This window comes from Canis lupus, chromosome 1 (assembly GCF_048164855.1).
Source record: "Canis lupus baileyi chromosome 1, mCanLup2.hap1, whole genome shotgun sequence".
In the NCBI taxonomy this organism is placed as follows: Eukaryota; Metazoa; Chordata; class Mammalia; order Carnivora; family Canidae; genus Canis; species Canis lupus.
In genome coordinates this window covers 61,685,768-61,712,784 of record NC_132838.1, presented here as the reverse complement: position 1 = coordinate 61,712,784, position 27,017 = coordinate 61,685,768, and the positions used below count along the sequence as shown (strand labels likewise).

General features: G+C 34.0%; 1 protein-coding gene across 5 annotated transcripts in view; it reads left to right on the top strand.

The window, feature by feature from the left end:
- TBC1D32 (TBC1 domain family member 32) overlaps positions 1-27,017 on the top strand; it is a 211,736-nt gene that overhangs the window by 62,534 nt on the left and 122,185 nt on the right. For all 5 annotated transcript variants that reach the window (XR_012033870.1, XM_072832067.1, XM_072832057.1 and 2 more), the window contains 5 exons: positions 4,490-4,691; positions 5,256-5,338; positions 12,617-12,755; positions 15,916-16,003; positions 18,063-18,181. Coding sequence is in view for 4 of the 5 variants with exons in the window: in XM_072832067.1 (XP_072688168.1) it covers positions 4,490-4,691; positions 5,256-5,338; positions 12,617-12,755; positions 15,916-16,003; positions 18,063-18,181 (631 nt within the window). In the remaining variant the exon portion in view is untranslated. The remainder of the gene's footprint in view (positions 1-4,489; positions 4,692-5,255; positions 5,339-12,616; positions 12,756-15,915; positions 16,004-18,062; positions 18,182-27,017) is intronic.

Genomic DNA, 27,017 nt, shown 5'->3' with positions numbered 1-27,017 from the left:
ACCCCTGCTGTGCCAGCAAGGTGGTAGTAGCCCTGCTAGCTGACTATGTGGAGAGTGCATCTGTGGCATCTGCCATCCTCATCTGCCTCTGAGGAGAATCTCAACTGTCCTCTTCCCTTCCAACCAATGTCCCCATATTAGCAAATGAGTCTCCCTTATATATAGTCTAGCAGCCTTTCTAGACTACTGTTTCTTTCGTGGATTTTGGAGCGAAACTACAAGCAAGCCCTTTAAGAGGGGTCATCTGTTTCCTTATAGCACTTTAAGACCCCTCTGGTTGTTAGCCTTTTTGGTTTTCCAAGTTAGGTGTTCTGTGGGTTTATTTCTCTGTGGTAGATCCCAGGAGTGGGGGCCTTGATATGGGGTACCAACTTTTTACTCCTCTGAGAAAAGCACCTGTCTGGTGAGATCCCTTCTTGTTGTGTGTTACCACATCATGAGTGGGGTGTTTTTTGGGAGACTATATCTCTACTTCTTCTACCTGTTTTGATCTGGTCCTTTTATCCTTTGTTGTGGGAAGTTATCAGATCTTTTTCACAGGGAAATGAGCATATGTAGCTGTAGATTGGGTGTGTCCACAGGAGGAGGATTTTCTTACCACTCTCTTGGACCATCCTCCAGGAACTTGCTTTTTAAATTTTTTACTGTCTAGGAAATTTCCTCAGCTTTATTTTCTAGCCCTTATATTCAGAAGATTTACATTACTTAAGCTTTCTCTAAGAGAACATTCTTACTCTACTATCTTATTCTTGTTTCATGAGTTTAAGTTCTCTTACATCAGTGGAGATACGAAGTTTCATTTGTCATTTTCTTTTTCTCCTTCTACATTGCCTTTTCTGTGTGTTGTCTTGGCTTCAGATTTTAAATTAGAGATTTCTTCAAATACTTAAAAGTCAGTAAATAGCTGTTCGAAAACTGTGTGGGAACGTGGGACCTTGTCACTTGTGGCCTTTGCTTTGGGGGGATCTTGTCATGGATTTGTTTGGGGGAATCTCTAATAGCGGCATCTTTAATCTTTGTTCTGGTCAGATTCCGTAGAAAAGGCTCTATAGTTAGCTGCCTGCAGAGAGTGTAAGCCTAGCGGGAGAGGATGACTGGGTGGGGGAAGTGGTTTCTAAGTTTTCCTGCATAAGCTTTGATTAATTTCTGTGGTACTCTACTGTTCTTAATGTTTGCCTGCCTTCCAAAAGATACCATGGGGGTGGCTATGTGGAATATTGAAGGGAAGCTGATCAGACTTCTTTTTAAGCTGACTTTCAGGCAGCCCTTCTGTCTGTTTTCAGTCCCACTTCTGCCCCTAATTCCAGAGATACTTGAAACCATCAATTTGAATTTTTTGAGAGGTTCTATGAAATAAATTCTGTCCTGTGTTCTGCATTGTGGCTGATCATTCAGTTTTTTCAGGTCCTGAATTGCTGCTGCTTTCTTTCCCATTTCTAGATTCCAAAACATTGTTACTGTCACATCCTTTCTTTTCTCCTTGACAGCTATGAAAGCCTTCTGAAAATTCCCTTTACTTCTGCATTTTAGTGTTTTAAGAGAGTGCAGTTGTGAATGTGTGTGTTCAATCTGCCATACTCAACTGGAAGTCTTTTTCTATATAGATAACAATTCTTTTGTAATATGAAGAAGACCAACCTTTTGTTTCTTTTTATTCCTTATTTGAGGTTTGTCTGAAAAATTTTTCCTATATAGACATTTGTGTTTGCACAAAGGAGCACTTGGCAACAGTGCAATGGGAACATGGAATTTTTTTATGTATTCCTATGGAGTTATTGTCAGGATATTTGTGAACAAATACCGCAAAATGTTTTAGAATGCTACCTTTAAATAATAGAAGGGAATATGAATTAACAAATCATATTGATATTTTTCAAAAAGAGTGATAAAAGGGTAAACTAAAAAGTAATAGTTTTAGAAGAAGGGAGAAAACCATGTGGGTAGGGTGGTATAGATATGAGATATACAGGGCTATGCATTGATTTTACCTAGATTTGACTTTGGAGTCATGTAGCTCTTTCACACGCTAAATGTAAAAGTTAAATCAAAAAGAAAAATTCAAATTTAAAAGAAATTCAAACAAATGGAAATAAGTGAATTTAACTACCAAGTAAGTAACCTGCCTATGCAGAGGAAAAAAAATTATTTCAAGTGATCTGATTTGAACATTTCTAGTGGATATATCTTATGTTTGAAAAAAAGAATTCTCAGAGTGATCTTAAACTGTGTTCAATGTATTTTGAAACTATTAGCACATATTCCAAAATGAAGCAAGTGATTAGCATCATAAGGAACTAGAATATAGAATTAAAGAAGTGAAACTTGAATTTTAAATTTATAATGGAAATAAAAGTATTAACTCATTTTTCTTATACTTTTCTTACAACTGCTGCTGAAAAGGCCTAGAAGTAAAGACAATCTCTTAGCATTGAGTTGGCACCCAGATTGTGGTCTCTAAATATCTAAGTTTTTGTTGTGGTTGTTGTTGTTTCTTACAAAAGGAGGAAGGGATCCTTGAAGGTAGTTGTTTCTGAACTGGGCCAGGAAATGTTTAAGGTGATCCTGAGATATCTTACCATTCTAGAAAGTGAGGAAGTTATCTAAGACTAAAATCATAGTGTCAGAAGTATCCCAGGTTACCAGAAGGGGCCTCTTTACTGGTTTAAGATGGATAATTTGAGGATTAAAAAATGACTGTAGGGGCACTTGGCTGGCTCAGTGTTTGAGTATCTGCCTTTGGCTCAGGTTGTGATCCTGAGGTCCTGGGATCAAGTCCCGCATCAGGCTGTCTTCAGGGAGCCTGCTTCTCCCTCTGCCTATGTCTCTGCCTCTCTCTCTGTGTGTCTCATGAATAAATAAATAAAATCTTTTTTAAAAAATGACTTTAATGATTGACATACATAAAGCATACAAAATGGCTTTAAAAACACTAAAATTTAAAAAAGAAAATCCTGTCAATTATCCACTAAGGTTGTGAGGATACCAACTCATCATTTTGCAAATTAATGAAAAATGTTCAAACTCTTTTTTTTCTATTTCCTATACAAACAATTAAAAAAAACATTTATTGATTAGAGAGTGTACAAGCATGAGCATGAGTGGGAGGGACAGGAGAGAGAAAGAGAATCTCAAGCAGACTCCCTGCTGAGCATGGAGCCCAATGTGGGGCTCTATCTGCGGACCCTGAGATCATGACCTGAGCTGAAACCAAGAATAGAACACTTAACCTACTGTGCTGCCCAGGCGCCCCTGTACAAACTGTATTTTAAACAAAAATTTTTTTTAATGATTTTATTTATTCATTCATGAGACAGACAGACACACACACACACACAGAGAGAGAGAGAGAGAGAGAGAGAGAGGCAGAGACACAGGCAGAAGGAGAAGCAGGCTCCATGCAGGGATCCCGATGTGGGACTCCTTCCCGGGTCTCCAGGATCACGCCCTGGGCTGAAGGTGGCGCTAAACCAGTGAGCCACCCAGGCTGCCGGCAAACTGTATTTTAATGTAACTATTAAGTTACTGAGGATAAAGTTCTTCATAGAAAAACTTTAGTTAATGCAGAATAACTAGAAAATCATCATTTGGAAACTCCTAATAAAATAGTTGATGTAGGAGATTATGATGAATTGATGCTAAAACCATTAAGTAAAAGGCTTGATGGGGGGAGGACTTCCCACAGGAGAATTCAGGCTCATACCATCTGACCAGTTGATTTTTAGCACCATTAAAATTGGGAAAACCAGATATGTATCTAATGATATGATATAGTACAAGGTACACAACAGCAACTACCAATGAAGTTATTTTGTCAAGAAAAAATAAATTGAACTTTAAGCCCCTAGATATAATTATCAATTTATAGGAAATATGGAGAAGTAGAGGAACACAAATGACACCATGGTGAAGCAAAAAGAATAAAGAAATGGCATGGGTAAAAAAGAAAGGAGAGGGCCTAAATGATCACAACTTAAAGCACTCTATGAAACTTGTTTGAATTTTGATTTATACATATCTATTATAAGGAACACCTTGATATGGTGGAGAATCTTGATATGGGTGGATTATCAGATAATATTAAAAATTATACTTTTGTTAGTTATACCTAGTATACATCTAGGTAAGATGATGTCTGGGGTTTAGCATTTAATATTCCAGTAGAGGTGGACAGAAGGATATCTGGGATTTAGTATATAATATTCCAACATAGGTGGGCAGAGGGGGAGGTGAGAGAATCAGTAAAACAAGACTGGCAAAATGTTAGTAACTGTTGCAATTGGATGGAGGAGTATGTGGATAGTTAAAGTATGCCCTCATTATTTATGTGTACATGTGCAGGAACAGGAATATTGACATGTCAGAGAAAAGCTAGAGAACTAAAGGGGAGCCAGGCAAATGCAAAGTTTGTGATACGGCTAGACTTTTTGGTAGTACTTTAAGAGGTTGTGATTCTTAACCTTGGAGTCACTTTCAGTCTATCATGTTTTAGTCCTACAGGTGCTCATATAATTGCCCAGTTTTCGAAAAAGCTTCTTGATGAAGATATCTCTATTTTTTCTGGATCGGAAATGTTGCCTGTGGTTAAAGGAGCTTTTATTTCTGTGTGTCGTCAAATATATGGTACATGTGAAGGCCTGCAGGTGTTAATTCCTTATAGTTTGCATGAGTCTATAGCAAAGGCATGGAAGAAGGTAAGAATTTTCAAGCTTTTTATCCTCCCTGCAAATCTTTATTTCAAAGATAGTCACTGTTGTAATGCAGTTAGACTCTCTTACTGGAGCAAATATGATTTTTTTAGCATCACAGTACTCTAGGGAACATAATGCTTTTTAATTTGGTACAGGATGACTTCACCTCATCTCCAACCAGGACAAAGTTCTAGGACAAACTGAGCACTTCAAAGTCTTTTCTTCTGGTAGGAGAGGCTTTAGATAGATTATCTTTGCATAAACTGACTTTGTTCTTTCGAAGCTATTTCTAAGCATTTTTACAGACAGCTAGAGTTTTGTTATGGATATTAGAAAAAAAAAACTGTAGCAGTAGTCAGTATGTATCAGTGAACTTATAAGCCTTTCCCCCATACTTATATACTTCCCTTATAAAATATTTTATGTGATATTTAATTAAAAACAAAATAACTTAAAATTTGAAGGTAATTTAATTTTAATCATATTAAGGATCAACTGTAAAAATGTATCATGAGATCTTATGAATAATGCTATCAATAAAAAATAATGTAATCTGTTATATTTTAGACAAGTTTGCTATCAGAAAGAATTCCTACTCCAGTAAAAGGCTCAGATTCTGTTTCTTCGATAAGCCAGGAATCCCAAAACATGTAAGCACAGTTGGACTAAACTTATCTTTTTCTCTACATTTGCTGAAATAATTTAAAAATAAGAATGTAATTGAATAGTATAGCAAAAATACTCCTGAAACTATTATATCAAATGTTAATTAACTGGGATTGGAATAAAATCTGAAAAAAAGAATATACAGGAAGGTAACTGTATACATATAGGATTAAGAAAAATTACATTTAGGGGTGATGTTAGAGATTATGTCACACTTGTACCTTTAATCTAGCATTATTTTTTATATGTGCTTTATCCTGTGTTTACATTTTGGGTTAAGAAATTGGATCTGTGCAATGTTTCCGAAAATGTGGAGAATTATCAACTACTAAATTTGGAAAGCTAACTAGGGAATTCCTGTAGTAATAAAGTGTTTTCAAATGCCAATGAAGTCTATTTATATTTAAATTATGATTTTTCAAAATGTGTGGGAATGGATTTTAATTATATTTTGGCATTGGAAAATAATTTAAATCAGTATTTACAGTTTTTAATTTAGATGTCTCCATATGTTTTCACAAATACCAATAGGACATGGGATCAGATTAATAAGGGAAAAACAATATTTAAAAAAAATTAAGATCTGGTGATTTTTGTACCAGGATTCCCTTCTTAGTTGTTGGCATACTCTAAGCAGATAATAGAACTTTAAGGGATATTCTTAAGAAAAATTTAAATATCAACATTTCAGGTAGGCATGGTTTAAAGAAGTCCAACAAAAAGCCTTTTTCATTTCCTTAACAGTGTAATAGTTCAACAAATAGTTAATTCTCCTCTAAAAAATCAGCTGTAACTTTTTTCTGATAGTTGTCATGAATTTAAATCTATTACCATTTGTGTGTGTGGGGGGAGGGAGGGGAGACAATTTCTGCAATTTTTGAGGTAATTTTTAGATATATTTTTTCTTTTTTCTTTTTTTTTTAAGACTTTATGTATTTGAGAGTGAGACAGAGCACACGGGAGGGCAACAGAGGGAGAAGCAGACTTCCCGCTGAGCAGGGACCCTGAGGTGGCTGGATCCCAAGACTCTTAACCAGCTGAGCCACCCAGGCACCCCTAGATCTGTTTTCTTTGAGGTGTTTTGTGATTTGTTGTTTTTCATTTTGCATGCATTCATTTTCTAATTCATTCAGCTGTATATTGGACCAAGTGCTTTGACTTCTGAGGATAACTGTATGCCTTAAGAGCTTATTGTGTAGTTTAGAATACAAATAAATACAACGTGGCAATATAGTATGCTAAGTTTATATGATGGGGCTATGCTGGGTCCATTGGGAAAGCAACTTGTGGGGGAAATCTTTCCATAAGAAGTTGTTAAGCTAAGTTAAACAGAACAGTTGTTAACTGACTAAAAACTGAACATTATTTCAGATGGAAGAAATAGTATGGTCAATAGGCTTGAAGAGGGAACATGATTAATGTAGTTAATAAACTTACTCTCAGTAATTTCTCAGTAATCTAATTCTTATTAGATATACCCTCCTGTCATAATTGGCAGTGGATGGCCATAGGCTTCCCTCTAAGGCAGAGTTTACAAAGATCAAACTTAACTACATAGTAGAAGAAAGCAGAGTGTGTGCTTCCTACAGGTAGCTGGATAACAAACAAGTAGACTAAGAGAGAGGCATTACTTAGGCAGGCATGCTTAAGTCTTCCTCAGGTCTCTGGAGTCCTTTCTTCCAAGAGGAGGAGTAAGTGAGTAGGTGGTAGGTGGGGAGGGGCAAGCAATGTGAAACTGGGGAATGTGCTCCATGTAGAATCTTGATTCTGGGGGAAAGAGGAGTTTCCCTCAATGCATGATAGTAATGTCTTAGAAGCAAAAGATTTAATAGAGTTTTTGATAATATAGAGTCAGAACTGTTGATTTCATTTTCATCATTGAAATTAAATTAGCTCATAGAGCTGAATGTCTTTTGTTCTTCTGTGTTGAGAAGTTGGTATGAGATAGACATTATTTGTTCCTTTGTAGTTTGGTAAAATTGAGTGTAAAACCATCTGGGTCAGTTAACTAGACTATCTTAATGCCAGTACATAGGAGATTACTTTTTTTTTTTTTTAATTCCAGTATAATTAACATACAGTGAGTGTTACATTACTTTTAGGTATACAGTATAGTGATTCAACAATTTCATACATACATACGTTTCTTAGTGCTCATGGTGATAAGTGTACTCTTAAACCCCTTTACTTATTTCACCTGTAACCCCACCTGCCTCCCCTCTGGTAACCATTTGTTTTTATTAAGAGTCTGCTTTTTGAATTGTCATTTTTTGTTGCTCTTGTTTTGTTTCTTAAATTCCACATATGTGTGCAATTACATTGTATTTGTCTTTTTCCAGCTGACATATTTCACTTAAGCATTATATTTTGTAGCTCCATCCATGTTATGCCAAGAGTGTGGTTTCATTCTCTTTTGTGGCTAAGTACTATTCCAGTGGAATTACTGGATCATATGGTAGATCTGTTCTTAATTTTTTGAGGAACCTCCATACCATTTTCCATAGTGGCTGCACCAGTTTGCACCAAAAGTGCACAGGGATTCCTTTTTCTCCACATCCTTGCCAATACTTGTTGTTTCTTGTGTTTTTCATTTTAGCCATTAAGACAGGTGCGAGATGATATCCCCTTGTGGTTTTGAGTTGCATTTCCCTGATGATTGATATTGAACATCTCATCGTGTGTCTGTTGTCCATTTGTATGTCTTCTTTTATGTCTAGTCTTGTCATCTAATGCCCATTTTTTAATTGCAATATTTTGGGAGGGGGTTGAGTTGTATAAATTCTTATTTTGAACACTAGCCCTTTATCAGATATATTATTTGCAAATATCTTCTCCCATTCCTGATACCTTTCTTGAATAAGTGAATAAATTAATAACACTTCTCCTACCTCTAGACACTAGTTTCTAAATAATGACACCAACAGTAAGACTAAGACTGAAATGATAAAGGTAAAATTAGGTTGCTAAAATTAATATTTTTGAGCCTCTGATAGACTAATGTTAGGTATTTTGAGCTTTTATTTTCTGATAGCATATGTTAAAAATTCCCGCCTTCCATTTATTGATGCTTTACTATACTACAGAGAAGATAGAAGTTTTTATGTAGTCATCATAGGGGTTTGGTGTCTTTTAAATCTAGACCTAAAATTGTAGCCCCATCTGAAATTTCTACCATGCTGGTTTGGTTGATTAATAGTGATGACAAACCATGTGGGATCATTAGGGTGACCAAAGAGAAGAATATAATCAGAGGGAAAACAATGTGCCCAATCTGCCCCAACCAATCATCAAGAGGCCTTTAGAAAACTAGAGGGTAAAGTTGGGGGTCAGGAGGAGTCTTTGACCAGTTCTCATAAGCTAACAAAACTGTGTACTTGTTGCCAATACCCTTATCCCAGCACCAATAAACAAATTTAATGGCTTGGATTTTCCATTTTGAAACAGTGTCTTTTCTATAATTGAAACAATTAAATGCTAAGATCATGGCAGAGAAGATAAACTAAATTATGTCAATTCTGTATAATTTTTCAGAATTGTGGGATGCAACCTGTAAGTTTTTTTGCCAGTGTTGTTTTATTTTGGGGGATGGGAATCAAGGTAGACTTTAAAATGCACTTTCTTTAATGGCTAATTTTTTTTTTTAAGATTTTATTTATTTATTCATGAGAGATGCACACAGAGAGAGAGGCAGAGATACAGACAGAGGGAGAAGCAGGTTCCATGCAGGGAGCCCCCATGTGTGGGACTTGATCCTGGGACTCTGGGATTATGCCCTGAGCCAAAGCAGACACTCAACCACTGAGCCACCCAGGTGTCCCAGTGGCTAATGGTTATTCAGGTTTTTTATTTGTGTTTGAGAGACTTGGTTATATTTTCTAAAAAGACTACATTTTTCAATCTAAACATTTTTTTGTTAATGTGTTCAAAATATTCTTTATGATTAAAAATTCTTTACTTATAATTATTTTTTGTGTCTTAGTATTTTTTTTGGCCCTTTTCCCTATTTAGCTACTTATTTGCATTAGTTTATGCAAAGACCAGGTTTTAGATTTGCTAATGCTCTTTTCATCTTTCTCTCTCTCCTTTTCATCTTTTCTCCTTCCCTAGCTTATGTAGTATAAGAAAGTAAATGAAAAGGGGAATGAGGGCAGCCCCGGTGGCTCAGCGGTTTAGTGCCGCCTTCAGCCCGGGGTGGGATCCTGGAGCCCTGGGATCGAGTCCCACGTCGGGCTCCCTGCGTGGAGTCTGCTTCTCCCTCTGCCTGTGGCTCTGCCTCTCACTCTCTCTCTCTGTCTTTTATGCATAAGTAAATAAAATCTTAAAAAAAAGGTGGGGGGGATGAGAATGGATATTGAGAGAAGCAAACTATAGCAGCCATACTAATTTTAATATATTTTGATATGTAGCACTTTCATATTAAGCTCTTTTAAATATTTTAAGAGCTTCCTATTTGGATTTTACTCTTTAATCCATGAAGTATTTGCAATACACTCATTTAAAACAGTTATTTTTGCTATTATCTTTTTTACAAAACTGTTGACTTATAATTAATTTATATTTTTAGAGAATCTGGATTGCATTATATATATCCTTTTATGTTGGTTGAGATTTGTGATGTATTATAGGGTCATTTAAACCCCAAATCTGTCTTTGCTTGAAAAACCTTATTTTATGTTCTTTATTGGAAGGACCTAATTTTTCTTTTCAGTCAGTTATTAAATTTGTAGACATTTATTATTTTTGCCATTTGTTAAAACTTATAGTCCATTCTTTCTCATAGTCTCACCCGCCCCCGATAAAGTATATTTTTAAGTTTCCAAATAGTATTCCTTTGTTTTTTAAGGGTTTGAAGAGCATTTAACTGATATTCCCTCTATATCTGAAAATGACTATTTTTCCCCCAGCCCACAAACCCACCCTTCAATGTGGTATTTGTTCTTTCTCTCCATCCACTTCCCCACCCTCTATCTCACCCTCCCCCCCTCTTTTTTTTTAAAGATTTTATTGAGAGAGAGAGAGAGAAGACGGAGAGGGAGAGAGGGAGCCCAAGCCAACTTATGTTGAGCAGAGTCCAATGCAGGGCTTTATCCCATGACCCTGACATGACCCTAGCTGAAAACAAGAGTCCGGTGCTTAACGGACTGAGTCACCCAGGCTCAGTGGTTGTTGACAGTTTCACTTATCACAAGTAGTAGTTGATAGTTTATCTGGGGATAAAAGTTTTGGTAGATAATTATTTCTCATTAGTGTTTGAAGCTATTATTCCATTTTCTTCTGGAATAAACAGTAACTGACAAATCTGTTAGTATAATCACCTTTCTCTTATAGGTCATATCCTTTCTCACAGCTTATAATTTAGCTGTGATATCTTTCCGTAAATCTAGAAAATTCTTATTATCTTTTTAAATATTCCTTTCATTCTCTTTTACTGCTTTTATTTGATATATTTTGAGACTTTTCAGTCTGTGCTCCATATCTCATTTGTTAAACATTTATTTTTTTTACCTTTCTTCTATCCAGTAATTCTTTGTGTTTAATTGACTGTGTTTCTTTATTTCCAAATTTCCAGTGTTTCTTTTTAAAAAAAGTACCTGTTTTTATTTCCCTTTTGCTTTTTTACTTCAGTTTTAATAGAAAAATTTTAAAAATCTTCCTTTGAATATCATAAATTTATTTTAGTCATTAATTCTGGAAATTATTTCAGCTGGAATAGATTGATTTGATAAGTGTTGATTCTGCTAGCTCTTAACTTAGATATCTTTTAAAGTTTGGGAGTTCATTTTTGAGAGTCTTTTTGTTTGCTTCTTTCCCTACTTTTCTCACTCTTCCCTTACTGTTTCTCCCTATTTATGTTCATTTCTCCCTGCTCAGTTTTATTGTTTTTCTCTTTTATGGTTGTGTTTTAAATAAATATCATCTTGGCATTTTGAGGCTCCTGTCAGTAATGATGTAGATAACATCACAGATAGAACTGAAGAACTAGAAAATAAATTGATAATGTACTCATTTCAAGAAATGAGGATCTGTGTCTTCCTGTTCCCCTAGCCTTGTGGCTTGTCAAAGCCCTACTTTTAGAGACTGTGTTATACATATATAAGTATTTTGTTAAATGTAATTTTTTTAATATATAAATTTTATTTTAATTCAGCTAAATGTATATTATTTTTATTAGTCTTGCTAAGACCTAGGTCTTTTTTTTTTTTTTTTTAAGACCTAGGTCTTAAGCAGTGAGCCTAGCACTGGTTTTGTGTCTCATATGTAATTTTGTTAGTCATTTGTACCCTACTGGAACTAAATTTGGTTTCATTGCCTGCATTTGCCTTAAAAGTAGAGCCCATTTCTTTGTGTTTCTGTTCTCTGTCTATGGTAGAATTTGTTATTTAAACATGGTTATATCTTTGGCCATTGCTTTGTGATTGGTATATAGGGATATATTTGTCAAAACCTGTACTAATAGTTCTTTTTTTGATCCAGAAAAGTCCTGGATTTCAAATTTCTTTACAATCATTTCCAAAACAGATTTCTGTGACTTCCTTAGGGAGAAAATGCACACTTCTACATATTCACAGTTTCACTATATGTGTAGATATTGATTTTTGGCATAATTTTATATCTAAAGTTTCTTTCCAGACAGGAGCATCCAGTTGGGTAGTACATTTTCTCCTTTTGGTACTTCTGAATGAACTGCTTATCTACATATGATTCCATATTTCTAGCTCTGACTTTCCTATTAACTGTGTCTTCTGAATGTTTCAGATTTTTTCTCTGGAGAATATTACTGGCCTTCCTTTAAAAAAGTGTTTTGAGGAAAGAAATATCATTCTCCAAAAGTGAAATTAAAAACCTATGAAAATAAAGATATTGTGCCTGATATACTTTAGAATGTTGGAAGATAAATACTCTGTAGTGAAAAGAAAGTATAGAAATAATGGAGAGTTGGGGCTTGGAGACGCCAGGCCCAGCAGAATTATAGTAGGAGAAGAGAATGAAATTAAGGCACAGATGAGAGAACCTAGATGTAATAAAAAATGCTGATACCTGTAGTTCATATTTGATTAAAGTGAAAGAAACTTACTGAGATAGAAAATATAATAATAAAAACTCACTATCAAGGAAACGATACTTTTAATCTTATTTTTTAAACTGAATATTTTGCAATCAGTGTGTCCTCTATAAGTTTATCACCAGTATTAAGCTGTAATATTTTCTTTTCAGTTTTGAGTGTAATAAAGGAATGAATACTTTTCTTTTACCTGTTTCAGTATGGCTTGGGAAGAGAATTTGTTAGATGATTTACTAAATTTTGCTGCCACTCCCAAAGGACTACTATTTCTTCAAAGAACAGGTGCCATCAACGAATGTGTGACATTTATGTTCAACCGATATGCAAAAAAATTACAGGTATGAGTTACCATCTGCCGCAGGCAAAAAGAATTTTTGTTGCTGTAAAAGCTATAAAGAACATTATTCTGTCTTCTCTGTGTGAAGAGGTTATTAAACTTCAATTAAAAAGCCATATAGCATTGTAATATTTAACTTGATATTTTTTCAGGAAAGCGTTAGAGTTGATGTTGCTATCTATGGATATGTTTACAGGATGGGAAGTAACCAGATGGAATTGAAAAATATAGTTAACCATCCAGATGTGTTATAAGTATAAGAAACATCTGGTTATACTAAAACTGGGTGGAATTTCAGGAAGGGGAGAAACCTCATCGGGTGTAAATGTTAATAAGAATTTAGTCCTCACATTTAAAAAACCTACTTGCCGAGGGATTTTACTAATACTATTAAGTAAAATGTACAGTATAATTTAGCTTTTTCTCAGAAGTTCAGTGAAGTGTATTCAGCTTTTTGCTGTGATAGTATAAACATCTCTGAACTTGGCTTTATAGGATCATATGTATGCTTTTAAACGTGTCTTCTTTGTTTCTGGCAGCTGTTGTATATTGATGTTACCAGGTTATCAGGTTGTAAATACCATTTTATTTGTTCTTCAGTTCTAATTTCCTACTTTTACCTAACCCTGTGAATAACTGAGAGTTTTTGGCTGTGAAGAGTAAGTAGTGTATGCGGGAGGGCTCCAACCATCTCTTCACAAAAAAAACATATGAACATTAGTTCATGGATTTATGATAATTAGGTTTGTATGTGCAGATGTGTTTTTATTGTTCTGATTTAAATGGACCTCAAGTATAGAGAACTTATTTACATGCCTCAGTTTATGGCATACTGTCCTTATCTGTCCATGTAAGATGTCTGTCTTGATTAATTTTATTCCGATGTCATTTCTGACTCACAGTTCCATTTTACCCTACCTGCACCCTCTACTCCAGGCTTCCATACTAATGTGTTTAATATGTGTAATATCCCTGGGCATGTATATTTCTTGTTGAATATTGTATTCGCCTATTTGGGCTGTTAAAATTCCATAAATTGAGTGGTTTATAAACAGCAGAAATTTATTGCTCACAGTTCTGGAGGCTGGAAGTCCATGATCAAGATGCCAGAGTGGTCAGGTGAGGTCCCTCTTCTGGTCATAGATGTTTCCTGTCCTCACATGGATAAGAGTTAGGGAGCTCTCTGGGATCTTTTTGTAAGAGTACTGATCCGGTTCATGAGGACTCTCCACCTCATGATCTAATCAAAGTCCCACTTACTACATCACCTTTGGCGGTCAGGATTCCAACATGTGAGTTTTGAGGGGACACGAACATTCGGACTATACTAAATATTGAAGTTTCTCAGGGGTTTTAAGTTTACATAAATGAATTTGTCATTTTAATTTGAATTTCTCTGCTGGTGAGTTTGAATCTCCTTGAGTCCTTAGTTAACCATTTGTGTTTTTATTTTTATTTTTTTTTACATATTTGAAAATATTCAAGCAATTCAAAGAAATTTTTTTTTCTCATCAAATGCTCGAGACAATGCTTACACAACTTTTAATATTGTGTTGATATACCAAGGAGTAGATACCATTGTTTTAACATTTATGAATGTAAACAAAAATCTAGTCTTCCTTTATACCAGCCTGGTGATTATAATAGAAGATTCTGTTCCCTAAATCTCAGTAACTCACAACCTTATAATATTATACAATACTTTAATGGTGCTTTATGCTATTCAGGACATTTTTTGAAAATTTAGATTCTCTGGTATCTTGTAAGAAAACCAGTAGGCCATTTCCTTTATTTTGCTGAAGAGAAAGTAGAGACCCCAGCTTGTTAAGTGATCTGTGAATGCTCACACACCTAGTTACTGAAAGCAGTAAGACTAAAGCTCAGATTTGTCTTTAACAGTGTTAATGAAGGCTAAGTCTCCCTTTAGTAAAGCATCTCTTCTCTTCAGAGAAGTTACTCTGAAGTTTTTCTTTGCCTCTTCCTTTTCAGTACTTACTGTGAATTTGTGAGGCCCCTTGGCTGCTAGTATTTAAATCAGCTGGGTCAATGGGGATGACTGATGAATACTGTGTTTTCTCAATTATTATGGAGGAGGGCAAGTGGGAAAATGACATTCATATTTCTGGACCCCTGTGTCATCTAACTACAGAACTGATGTTGGTAAATTAAGGAAGGTGGAAGATACGAGTAATAAAATTGGAAAAGGAAGGCAAACTTATGAAGACATTAATAGCAGAAAATTGAAGAAATCTAATTCTTTCTCATGGTCTTTTAGTTACTTTTTACTTTTTTTGCCCTCAAAACTGAATGTACAGTTTATATTTTAAAAATTTGATCAAAAAAATTTGATCAAAACAGATCCTTTTAACAAAATGTTGAAAAAATATAAATTGTAAATGGCTACTTAGCTTTGTTTAGAAGTCAACCATTTTATTAGCCAGCCTGGTCATAACTAAGATCTGAAAAGGAGGAGGTTTTTTTTATGTCTATTATTTCCATATTGTTTTCTGCCAAGAGTGATACTTCTGTACTTTGCCATGAATCTTTGTGACATAATAAATTATCCAAGGTCTTCTACAACACTGTTTAGAAACCTCTGTGTTAATGAGAAGATTCTCTGTGTGTGTGTGTGTAATATATATATATATAATTACCTTAGGGAAAAAATACCACATTTCCTCTAAAAATAATTACCATTGAGAAGATACTATTTTTTAAAGTTTTTTATTATTTACAAGTATAGTTCAACTGGCAATCGATACAGATTTATTAATGAGGAAATTTTTTATTGAAGAACTAACCTAAGGAATAAAAAAAAATAGAATTTAAAGTTGGAAGGCATGTTAATCTTCATCTGGTCAAAGTTCCTTCTATTATGTATGAAGAGACTTAGATCTAAAAAGAGAAGTGACTTGTTCGAGGTAAAAAAAATACTTAATTTTAAGGCTGGGGCCAGAACCTGTATCTGAAATAAGATAGTCAAAAATATTAACTCATTGATAGAGTGTCTGAGTTTGTTTTGCTGCTCATTATCTTTACCTGAAAGAATGTTTAGTATTCTGATAGGAAGAATCAGTAACTCTACATGTAACATGTAAATGAAATATTAGCATTTTATATTTTCCTGCTTTTCATTGTTCCTTCTTTACTTATGTTGCTAGATCAGCAGGCATAAAAAGTTTGGCTATGGAGTTTTGGTAACCCAAGTGGCCTCAACAGCAGCAGGTGCAATAGCACTACAAAGTTCAGGTAAGTTTTTCCTTTTAATTAGAATTCTAATAATTTTAAATAAAATGAGCAAACCAATAGAAAATTTAACTGGCACAACCAGCTCTCAGATTTACTCCAAAGTTCTTTTTCCAAAGTTAGGCCTTAGGTAAGTAAGGGAAAGTTATGGGATTTCCTTTATCTTTTCTTTTCCATGATATTGCAATGGATTTTTTTTCCCTTGAAAATATATGTGTACACACACACACAGCCTTGTTCTCTTTTTTGAGAATAATGGAATATAATGAAATAAACTGAGACGTACGTGATGCTTTAGGGAGTTGTCTTCATCTTATAAATCAAAAAGATACCCTCTAAGTACAGTTCAATCTTTTAGGATTTCTTTTTCTTTTTCTTTTTTTTTTTTTATTTTTTTGAATCTTACAGGATTTCTTAATGCTCAGTTTTAGTGACCTGAATATACTTCAAGATTTACAACCCCAATAGTTACTATACACACATACATACCATTTCCTTATTTCTCTTCTTCCTCTTTTGCTTTTTGAATGCTTTCTTCTCACCACTTAGCTTTGACCACTGTCTTTGCAGTCAGCGTGTATTATCTACTATGGATTAGATTTTTAAGAAGTTTAAACATTGCTAACTTAATATATCTTAAGGTTATCTAAACCCTGAACCGGAGACAAAGCATACCTCTAATAGAGACGCTATGGTTATGTTTTTCAAAGCTTAGGGTTGATGACTTGTAACTTCACTGATCAAGACTGATTCTCTCTTTAATGAAAATATTTTACTATAATGAATCTTAAAACCTTTTGGCTAAACTAATTTTGAGTACTTGTATTATGAAACATGTTTCTTTAGCAGAAGTTGTCCTAAACTGAACCACTTATTTTTTTTCTTTTTAGCATAAAATCTAACATTGCCATACTCAGGGGCACATTATTGGAAGCATTTGGAGATTAGATTTAATCTCAGATTTACTTGTTGGTCAAGTCATTAAACTTCAAAGCCTCATAGTATCAAGTTTCTCATGAGAGGATTAAATGCAATATTTTTATAGACAATGGAAGGAAGACCAACACTGCTTGAGTTCCTATGATATCTTAGGGTACTATATTAGTAACTTTACATATATCATCCCATTTATACTTCATGGCAACCCTTGAATATAGTACTATTTCAGTTTTCAAAAGGGGGAACTGGTGCTCTAAGAAGTCAAGGGATTTGTATAAGGACATATAACTACTGAGCTGGCAGGTTTATAATTTTAACCCTGATATTCTTGATTTCAAAGCCTGCATTTTTTCTCTTACACCAGAGAAACCTTTCTGCTCTACTGTTATTATGAACTTACTGATTTTATGATTAGATGTTCTGTTTTATACTTTTTTAAAAATGTAATTTGAATCTTCATAAAAGAATATAATGGTCAGCCTTAATAATCATTTTCTTTTTTTTTTTTTTTTTAATTTTTTTTATTTTTTTTTAATAATCATTTTCATTTAGATATATAGTATCTGACTCACGAGAATTTAAACTGTATTGAGCCAAAAGTTGTGTGAAATGAATTGTCTTAAGAATTATAAAAAAAGTTATATTAGAATAAGGAACACACAGTCTTTAAGTGCATACCCTCCTTCCTGATATCTCCTACACATGCACATACACACAAGCACACACATGCATGCACATATATACCACCTTTCAGCTGCCTTTCATTGTTGGCCCATTTGCAGAGTAAAATGTAAACTTTTTTTTTTTTTTTTTTTTTTCCAGAAAAACATACTCAGAAGTTGTTGGCCAGGGGATAAATACTAAGACTCAGAATTCAGTTCTCCAGGGAAATAGTGTCTTAGAATTTAATCATACAGTTTTATGACAGGGAGGTATCATGAAGGAATAATGAACCACAGGAGATATAATTTCTATCAAGGTTAGAGGTTATTTCTTACACAAGATATAATAAGTATGTGTCTTTTGTCACTGTGGACTAATTTTGTCAGAGGGATAATTATGTCTCTTCCATAATCTCCAGAAAAAGTATACTGTAAATATGATGTAAAATAATTCTCCTTAGGATTTATTAATGCACTTATAACTGAACTATGGGCCAATCTGGAATGTGGAAGAGATGATGTTAGAGTAACTCATCCCAGATCTACTCCAGTGGATCCTATTGACCGGAGCTGTCAGAAGGTAAGGAATGATTTGAGTATCTCTCTCAGAAATTCATGCAGGGGCGCCTGGGTGGCTCAGCAGTTGAGCGTCTGTCTTTGGATCAGGGCATGATCCTGGGATCCTGGATCAAGTCCCACATTGTGCTCCCTATGGGGATCCTGCTTCTCCCTCTGCCTATGTCTCTTGCCTCTCACTCTGTGTCTCTCATGAATAAAGAAATAAAATCTTAAAAATAAATAAATAAAATAAAAAAAAATTACTTCATCCAGACTTTATCTGTATATAGTTGCAACCAGCAGCTTTTCCTAAGTTTCTCTTCTCTCCTTTATTTCATTTCTACATTTTTTATTTTTCCAAAACAAGTGGCCAGCACTACCAGTGTTCCATGAGAATTGCATTTTGCAAGAATATTTTCCTTTCACAATACTTTTACTGTAATTTTTCTCTTAATATAGAGTAACACACAGTAGACTTACTATGAAAAAACATCCCTCCCCCCGCCAAAACTCTAAATCAAAAGCCAGGGGACCAAAGTGGGGAAAAAAAAAAAATATATATATATATATAGAAGCTTTTTGCCCTTGGATTTAAATTTAGTATAAAATTATCAGGATGGGCAGCTCCAGTGGCGCAGCGGTTTAGCGCCACCTGCAGCCCAGGGCGTGATCCTGGAGACCCTGGATCGAGTCCCACATCAGGCTCTCTGTATGATGGCTGCTTCTCCCTCTGCCTGTGTCTCTGCCTCTCTCTCTGTCTCTATGAATAAATAAATAAAATCTTTAAAAAAAAAGTTATCAGGATTATTTGAGGAGCAGTGGGCAGAGATAAGATGCTATCATTTAGAGTAATGTGCCAAAGAAAGAAAAATTCCGAAGTACTTCTTTAAGTACTTTATTATAACTCAGTGGCTTTTATGTATTTGACATATTTCCCAAATTTCACTAAAGTTAAATGATACAGTGATTCCTGACTTTGGCTTTATGGCAGCCTTGGATAGTTTCAAAGGATGTTATAAAATCTTAAAAAAATGAAATTCTGCTTTTTTATGATGGTAGACTAGTTCCCTCCAGTAAAAAACACAAACTCTGGAAAAACACTTATAAAACCAACTTGTTAAAAACACTGGAATGGCTAAAAAGAGACCAAAAAATGGAAGGGAGTCAGTAATGCATACGAAGATTGGTATTGCTTGAGATTCTGGATTTAACAGACTTTTGCCTGAGGGCAAGTACCAGTTGGTGCTCCACAGACAAATACCCATACTCTAACAACATTGAAAAAGCAGAAAAGTTTCAGGGCTACACAGGAGCTGGAAGATGGAAGAAGATCTCTGAAAAGATGTACTTAGGGGACACTTAAACTCTTTGTGTACACTATGCCAATATAAGACCCTCCCCTGAACTTGGACTGAACAAATGTCAGATGCTCTTTACCACAGAGGTCAGAGTTTAGAGTTTGAATTTGACATGTTAGCTATTAAAGTCAGCATTGGGGATGATATCTTTTACAATATATTGGACATAATCCATAATTACTAGACATATGAAGAATAAGATGTGATTTGAACAGAAAAAGGCAACTATTAGATGAGATTGAAATGATGAAATTGGAATAATCTATAAGAATTTTGAAGGAGTTTTTATAACTAGAATGCAAAGGAAAATATGCTTGTAATGAATGAACAAGTTGGAAGTTGTAGTAGAGAAATAGAAACCGCATAAAAGAACTAGATAGAAATTCTAGAACTAAACACTTTATCTGAAATAATTTTCTAGATGAGCTTAACAGAATATTTAAATATGACAGAACAACAAGTCATGAACTTGAGATAGATCAGTAGAAATTATATAATCTGAAGAGCAGAGAGAAAAACTAGAGAGTACCTCTATGATTTGTGAGACCTTTATCAAAAGCTTTAATATGTTCAATTAGTATATCAGAAATAGAAGAGAAAGAGAATGGGACAGAAAGATATTGAACAAAAGCTAAATTTCCAAATATCTTGGAAAATGTAAATTTATAGATGAAGAAACTTAGTGAATCTCAAAGAAGACTATGCAAAGAATGCAAATACAAAGGAAACTGCAGCAAAGCTCATTGTAGACATAAAAACTGCTGAAACCTAAAGATAAAGAAAAGAATCATGAAAGAAGCCATATAAAATCACACATACAGGGGAACAGCAGAAAAGTTTGCTGATGTCTCATTGGAAACTATGGAGGCCAGAAGAGAATAGAACATCTTTTGTGTGCCAAAAGGGGAAAGCCCAGTCAACCTAGAATTCTGTATCTAGCAAAAATAACCAAAGATAAAAGTGCAATAAACCTTAAAGTTTAAGAAAATATTTTACAGCAGACCTGCATTTTATTTAACACTAAGGGAATTTCTTCAGGTTGAAGGACAATGATACCAGATGGGTATTTGGATTTTCAGACTGAAAAGAAATTGCAAGAGGTGAGTGAGTATAAAAGTCTGTTGGGGTACCTAGGTGGCTCAGTCTGTTAAGCGTCCAGCTCTTGATTTCAGCTCAGGTCATGATCTCAGGTATATGAAATTGAGCCTTGTGTTAGGCTTGTGCTTAGTGCAGATACTGCTTGAGATTCTGTGTCTCGCTATCCCTTTGCCCTTACCCCTTGCTCAGGAGTGCTCATGTGCTCTGTCTCTCTCTCTTAAATAAATAAATAAATAAATAAATAAATAAATAAATAAATAAATAAATAAATAAAATCTTTAAGAAAACCCTGTTTTTCTCTTAATGTCTTGTAAATACGTAAGACTCTTTATTTATTTAAAGATTTTATTTATTCATGAGAGACACAGAGAAAGAAAGGCAGAGACACAGCCAGAGGGAGAAGCAGGCTCCATGCAGGGAGCCTGACGTGGGACTTGATTCCGGGTCTCCAGGATCAGACTCTGGGCTGAAGGCAGCGCTAAATCGCTGAGCCACCTGGGCTTCCCAAGACTCTTTAAAAGAAAACTATGACATATAGTGGGATTTATTTTATACTTAGGGGTAATATACATGACAGGTCTACTACACAGGGTAAGCAAATATATAATGGTATGCAGATCTATGTGGTTTCAAGATTCTTAAATTTTACATTAAGTAGAACAATAATAATTTTTAATCCGTAGAAAATATTTTTATTTTAAAGTTGGGATTTTATTTAACTTCTTTGGCTTTGAATTAGAAATGTCTGTATAAACTAATGGTTAATTTCTGTTAAAAAATGTGTATTCTTCTAAACTATGAACTGAATTATCTAGAAATAACTCATAGCAAACATTCTTATTGTCCAGCTTACAGTTCTAAATATTGCTCTGTAATGACTTGGTATTTAATTTTACTTTTGGGATTTAATTTTACTGTCTTTTAAATTATAGAAAACAATAATGTGGCCTCAGTATATAGTGAGGTACACTAAATTTATATCCAGTCCAGCCTCCTCTTATTTCTCATAGCTGTGTTTTAGAATATGATAGACAATATGGCTATATTTATTTATAGCTTTTACAGATATTTATATTTATTTATAGCCATGTGGCTATATAAACCTACTTAAAACCAAAATTAAAAATTCAGTCCCTCAGGTCCATTTAATCATATCTTAAGTGTTCAGTAGCCACATGTAGTTAGTGATTGTTGCATAGTTCAAATAATAAAACATTTCCAACACCACAGAGAGTCCTATTGGACAGCTGACCTGGAAAAACCACTAAATAAGATGCAAAAAGATAGAACTAGAATAAAAATCTAAAAATAACCCCAAAATACAGAGAGGGAAGAGTAAGGGAACAGAAGAGGGGTGGGGAAAAAAGCCAAATAGTAAAATAGTAGTGCTAATCAATAACTGCATTACATGTAAGAGACTAAATAATTAAAATGCAGATTTTCAGAATAAGACCCAAATATATATTATTTCTAAGAAATTCACTTTAATGAAAAAGACACTAATAAATTGAAAGTCAATGAATAAAAAAAGAGGAAAAATATATATTAGGAAACTGCAGTAGCCTTATTTAATGTCAGAGAGAGAGAGAAAATAAAATAATGTCAGATTAAGAAACATTTGAACATAATATGTAAATGTATCAGGAAGATATAATAATGATAAATTAGTTATGATCCTAGAAATGAGATTAAAAATATATGAAGTATTAAAATAACTTAAGGAAGAAATAGGCAAATGTAACAGTTGAAGATGTTAACATTCCTCTTTCAGCAATTGATGTAACATCTTTCTGGCTGTTCTCAGGCACATGATACCAATATCACTAGTTATCACTTGATCTAATTGTTCTTTATAGAATACTATATTCAGTGACTGCAGAACACATATTCTTTTCAAGAGTACTTAGCATGCTTACCAAGAGACTTGCTGAGTTAGAGTGTTAAGTCTACATAAATTTAAAATAATTGGAATAATACAAATTATGTTCTGTGACTACAGTGAATTTAAGTATCATAAGCTAGAAACTATAAAAGCCCAAATATTTGGAAATACACATCTAAATAAACACACAGCTCAAAGAAGTTATAAGAGAAATTAGGAAATATTTTAAAGCAGGAAATAAAAATAAAATAGAAAATTTGCAAATGTAGCTGAAGTAGTGTTAAGAGGCATATTTATAATATTTATATTAGAAATATCTAAAATCAGTGAGTCAAGTTTTCACTCTAAGATATTAGAAAAAAAATAAATTCTACCCAAAGCACATGGAAGAAAGAAAATAATAAACATTAGAGCAGAAATCAATGAAACAGAGAAAAAGACAAATGAGAAAAGTGACAAACCAAAAGTCGATACTTGGAAATGATTATTAAAAAAATAATAAGCTCCTTGCTAGACTGATCAAGAAAATGAGAGACCCAAAGTTAATCAAGAATAAAAGAAGAGTTTCACTGAAGATCCTGTAGTTATTAAGGAATAATAAAGGAATATTGTAAGCTTTATGCTATAATTTAAATAAGATAAAATTGGCAAACTTCTTAAATATGCTTACCCAAACTCACCCAGTATAAAATAGAAAATCTGAATAGCTATGTATTTGTTCAAGAAATCGAATTCATTTACCAAAATACATAGCGCCGCATGGTTTCCCTGGTGAATTCTATGAAACTCTTATAGGAGAAAGAACACCACTACAATGGGGATGCCTGGGTGGCTCAGCAGTTGAGCATCTGCCTTTGGCTCAGGGCGTGATCCCAGGGTTCGGGATCGAGTCCCTCATTGGGCTTCTTGTGGGGAGCCTGCTTCTCCCCCTGCCTGTGTCTCTGCCTCTCTCTCTCTCTCTCTCTCTCTTTGTCTCTCATGAATAAATAAATAAAATCTCACCCCCCCCCCACTAATCTCATACAGGCTTTTTCACAAACAGAGGTGAAAGAATCAGTTACTAACTTATGTGATGAGGCCAGCGTAATATTGATATGGATGAGACTAAACTGTTACCAAAAAAAAAAAAAAGACAAATATATCTGAGTATAAACTTAAATATTTAACAATATATTTTCAAATTGTATATAGTGATATATTAAAGGACCTATCTTTTTTTTTTAAGATTTATTTATGATAGACATAGAGAGAAAGAGAGGCAGAGATACAGGAGGAGGGGAGAAGCAGGCTCCATGCCGGGAGCCCGATGCGGGACTCGATCCCGGGACTCCAAGATCGCGCCCTGGGCCAAAGGCAGGCGCCAAACCCCTGAGCCACCCAGGGATCCCCGGACCTATCATTTTTTATGATTGAGTGGGATTTATCCCAAACAACAGAAAGTTGGTTTCTCAGTCTGAAATGAGACTATAATTCTTTTTATTAACAAAATAATAAAGATTCATATAATGATTTCAGTAGACATGGACACATGATTTGCCAAAATTAATGCCAATTTATGATATAAAAACTTGGCAGATTTTGTTCAATCTGATAAATACTATCCATCAAAAATATGAATCTCATATTTAATGGTGAAATACTGGACCTAAAATGGATTCACTCTCACTAATTTAACATTGTATTAGGTCTTAGTGCTGTAAGGCAAGAAAAAAAAATAGGAAGGCTTAGACTGGAAAGTTGTAAAATTAATTTAAAATGGTTGGATTTTCTTATCTCAAACTTTCCTTTTTTTATAATAACTTTCTGATTTCTGCATTAGACACTTAAAAATATATTTTTGGTATATTAAGTATAATTGATATTATTCTTAGAACCCCAAATCTTAATTTCTTTACCCCAAGTATTGTCTACTCTCAAAACCCTTTTCCTTTATAGCTTTCTATCTGTAAGGTAAAATGAAATTCCCATTACTATTTCGGAAAAACCTTGTTCTTTTTCCTAGAGGATAAAGGTAGTACTCATTAACATAGCACATCTCCTGTCTACCTGCCTGCTACTTTGCAGTCATAGCTCTCACCTCCCCTGCTTTGCCTTAGTATCATCCTCCAATCCATCCTCTCCATAGTGTGATACCATCAGGTCATTTAGAGAACCATTTTAAATGCTCTAATAGTGTATTTGTCCTATATTACAGTATGAGTCCTTGAGGGCAGGGACCAATTCTTTACTCATTCATATTTTTATTCTTAGCATCTGGCATAATTGCTGATAAGCAGCTGGTGTTAAAGTATTTTGAATTAATAAGTGAATCAATGATCATTATCAACCTGAAGGAGTTTTAATTCATAAGAAAGTGTTTGATTTTGGTTAATTTTAAAATGCTTTATTCTCAAAATATATCAAATATTTGACCTTTAATTAATTTTCTTACTATTACCTTACAAAACTTTATTTTCTTCAAGACATGGAAGTAAAATGTTTTGTGCTCATATAAAGTTTAGGATAATTAATGTTTGATATTAGCAATATCTTATGTTTCTATGGGAACTCATTTTCTTGAGTTATGTAAGTATTAAGACATCACAGTTTTATAAAAAGTATGCTAATGTTTTTTAAAAATGCTTATTATATGAAAAGTGGATTTTTCTCCTAGAGACAAGCTGCTGAAATCTTCTCAAGTTTCTTTAAAATTGTTTAGTTTTGTTTCAATATAATTACTGAATTATTTTTACCTTAAGTACCGTATCAGAAGTTTTCACAATTCTACGTGCTCTAGATCGTTTTATTCCTTAGATGGAGGTAGGGGGGTTTCATGTTTACCCATGGAAATAATATAAAAACTCTCAGTATGGTATTGATACAGATTTGTAAAAACCAAGTACCTTTATAGACAGTGTCAGATGTCCAGATGAACATTTATTGAAAGTTTTTTTTTGTAATCTGTCATGTCTACAGTAGATGGGAAGGATATTTTAAAAAAGACTCATTTATAACTCTCTAAATTTCGGTTAATACTAAACATTTATTAAATATTTACATGTTTAAATTATAAAGCATTTCCTATTTATTTTTAACTTATCTTATTTTTTCAGAGAATATATGAATAATAAAAATATAAACCTAAAAAAAAAAAACAAAAAAAAAATATAAACCTATCTTAATTATCTTTGTAGTAACACCTTAATGATTGGTGAATTTTTCCTAGGTGGCTTCCTAAGTGGCCATGAACTCTCTAGTTTCCCTGCTGTTCATTTTATGTATAATTAATTGACATAGTTCTTAAACATCCTTTCTTTGATACCAGTTGGTGATGTTTTTATTTTCTCTTTGAACAGTTCTTGCATAGTATTCTTTAGATAAGCATTCAGTAAGTGGCAACTAGGTTATTACATTTGGACATTCTGCTTTCTGATAACTATTATCCAAATGATACTACGTTTAAATCGGGAGTATGTGAATTAGTTCCTTCTTAGAAGTATTTAGTAGAAGTTCCATCTTCACTTTTGGAATATTCATGGGAAGAAATGGAAGCTTTTAAAGAATTCATTTTTCATTCTACAACATTTGTTAAAACCAGCTGTTAAATATATTCATTCTAACCACTGTTACTTGTTAAGGAATATTGCATTTGGTATAATAAGGGTGGAGGTGGGGATAAAATAGACTATACCTTACAAGTCCTCAAACAAGGACTGTGTAGCACAGGTGACATTGTTAAATAGTGTCTGAAGAGTATACTGGGATTTGTAATGAGTAACTTAGCCTGAAAATAAGAAAATGCCAATTAGTTCTGCTGCCAAGCGTCTGATTGCGTGTCTGGCGGAATCACTTAACTTCTCTGGTCTCTGGTTTTTTCAGCTATTACGTGAGAGATTGGATTAACTTTTAAATTTTATCGTGTTCTGATTATAGTGAGAATTCTTAATTTGATTATGAAATTTTCTTAATCCACTTAAAACATTTTTTAAATGACAAGCAGAAAACTTAATAGTTAATAAGCAGAAAGCTTAAATAAATACAATTAACACAATAACGTGAAACCTATACAAGTATTAGCAGAATACAGGATTTCTAGGGTGAATAGAGTTCATTAGAAAGCCTTCTAGAAAAAAAAATGTGGCAAGTTTTTGAAGCAGGATACTTAGTAAGTGGGAAGGCAGGAGTATGTTGGTAGGGTAAAAAGGTTTGCATATGTGGCAGTTATTTGAAGGAGACTACAGGCAGATTGAATTGACTGAAGTAGTGACTTCCTGCTGAGGAATAATGGAAAACAAGGCTTTTGACACTGTGAAGAGAAGAAAGATGTTAATTAGTAGAAGTGCTTTGAAAGAGTTTAGGCTTGATAGTGATAAGTAACCACTGCATGCATTTGTGCAGGGGATCCAGAGTGAACTGTGCCTGAGAAAAAAATGTTCAAGTTGCTTTTAGTAAGATGAAATGAGAGTGAGAGCTTAAAAACTTCCTGGAGAGATTAACTTGTTAAGATTGCACCAGAAAATGATCTGGTGTTGATAGGGAAA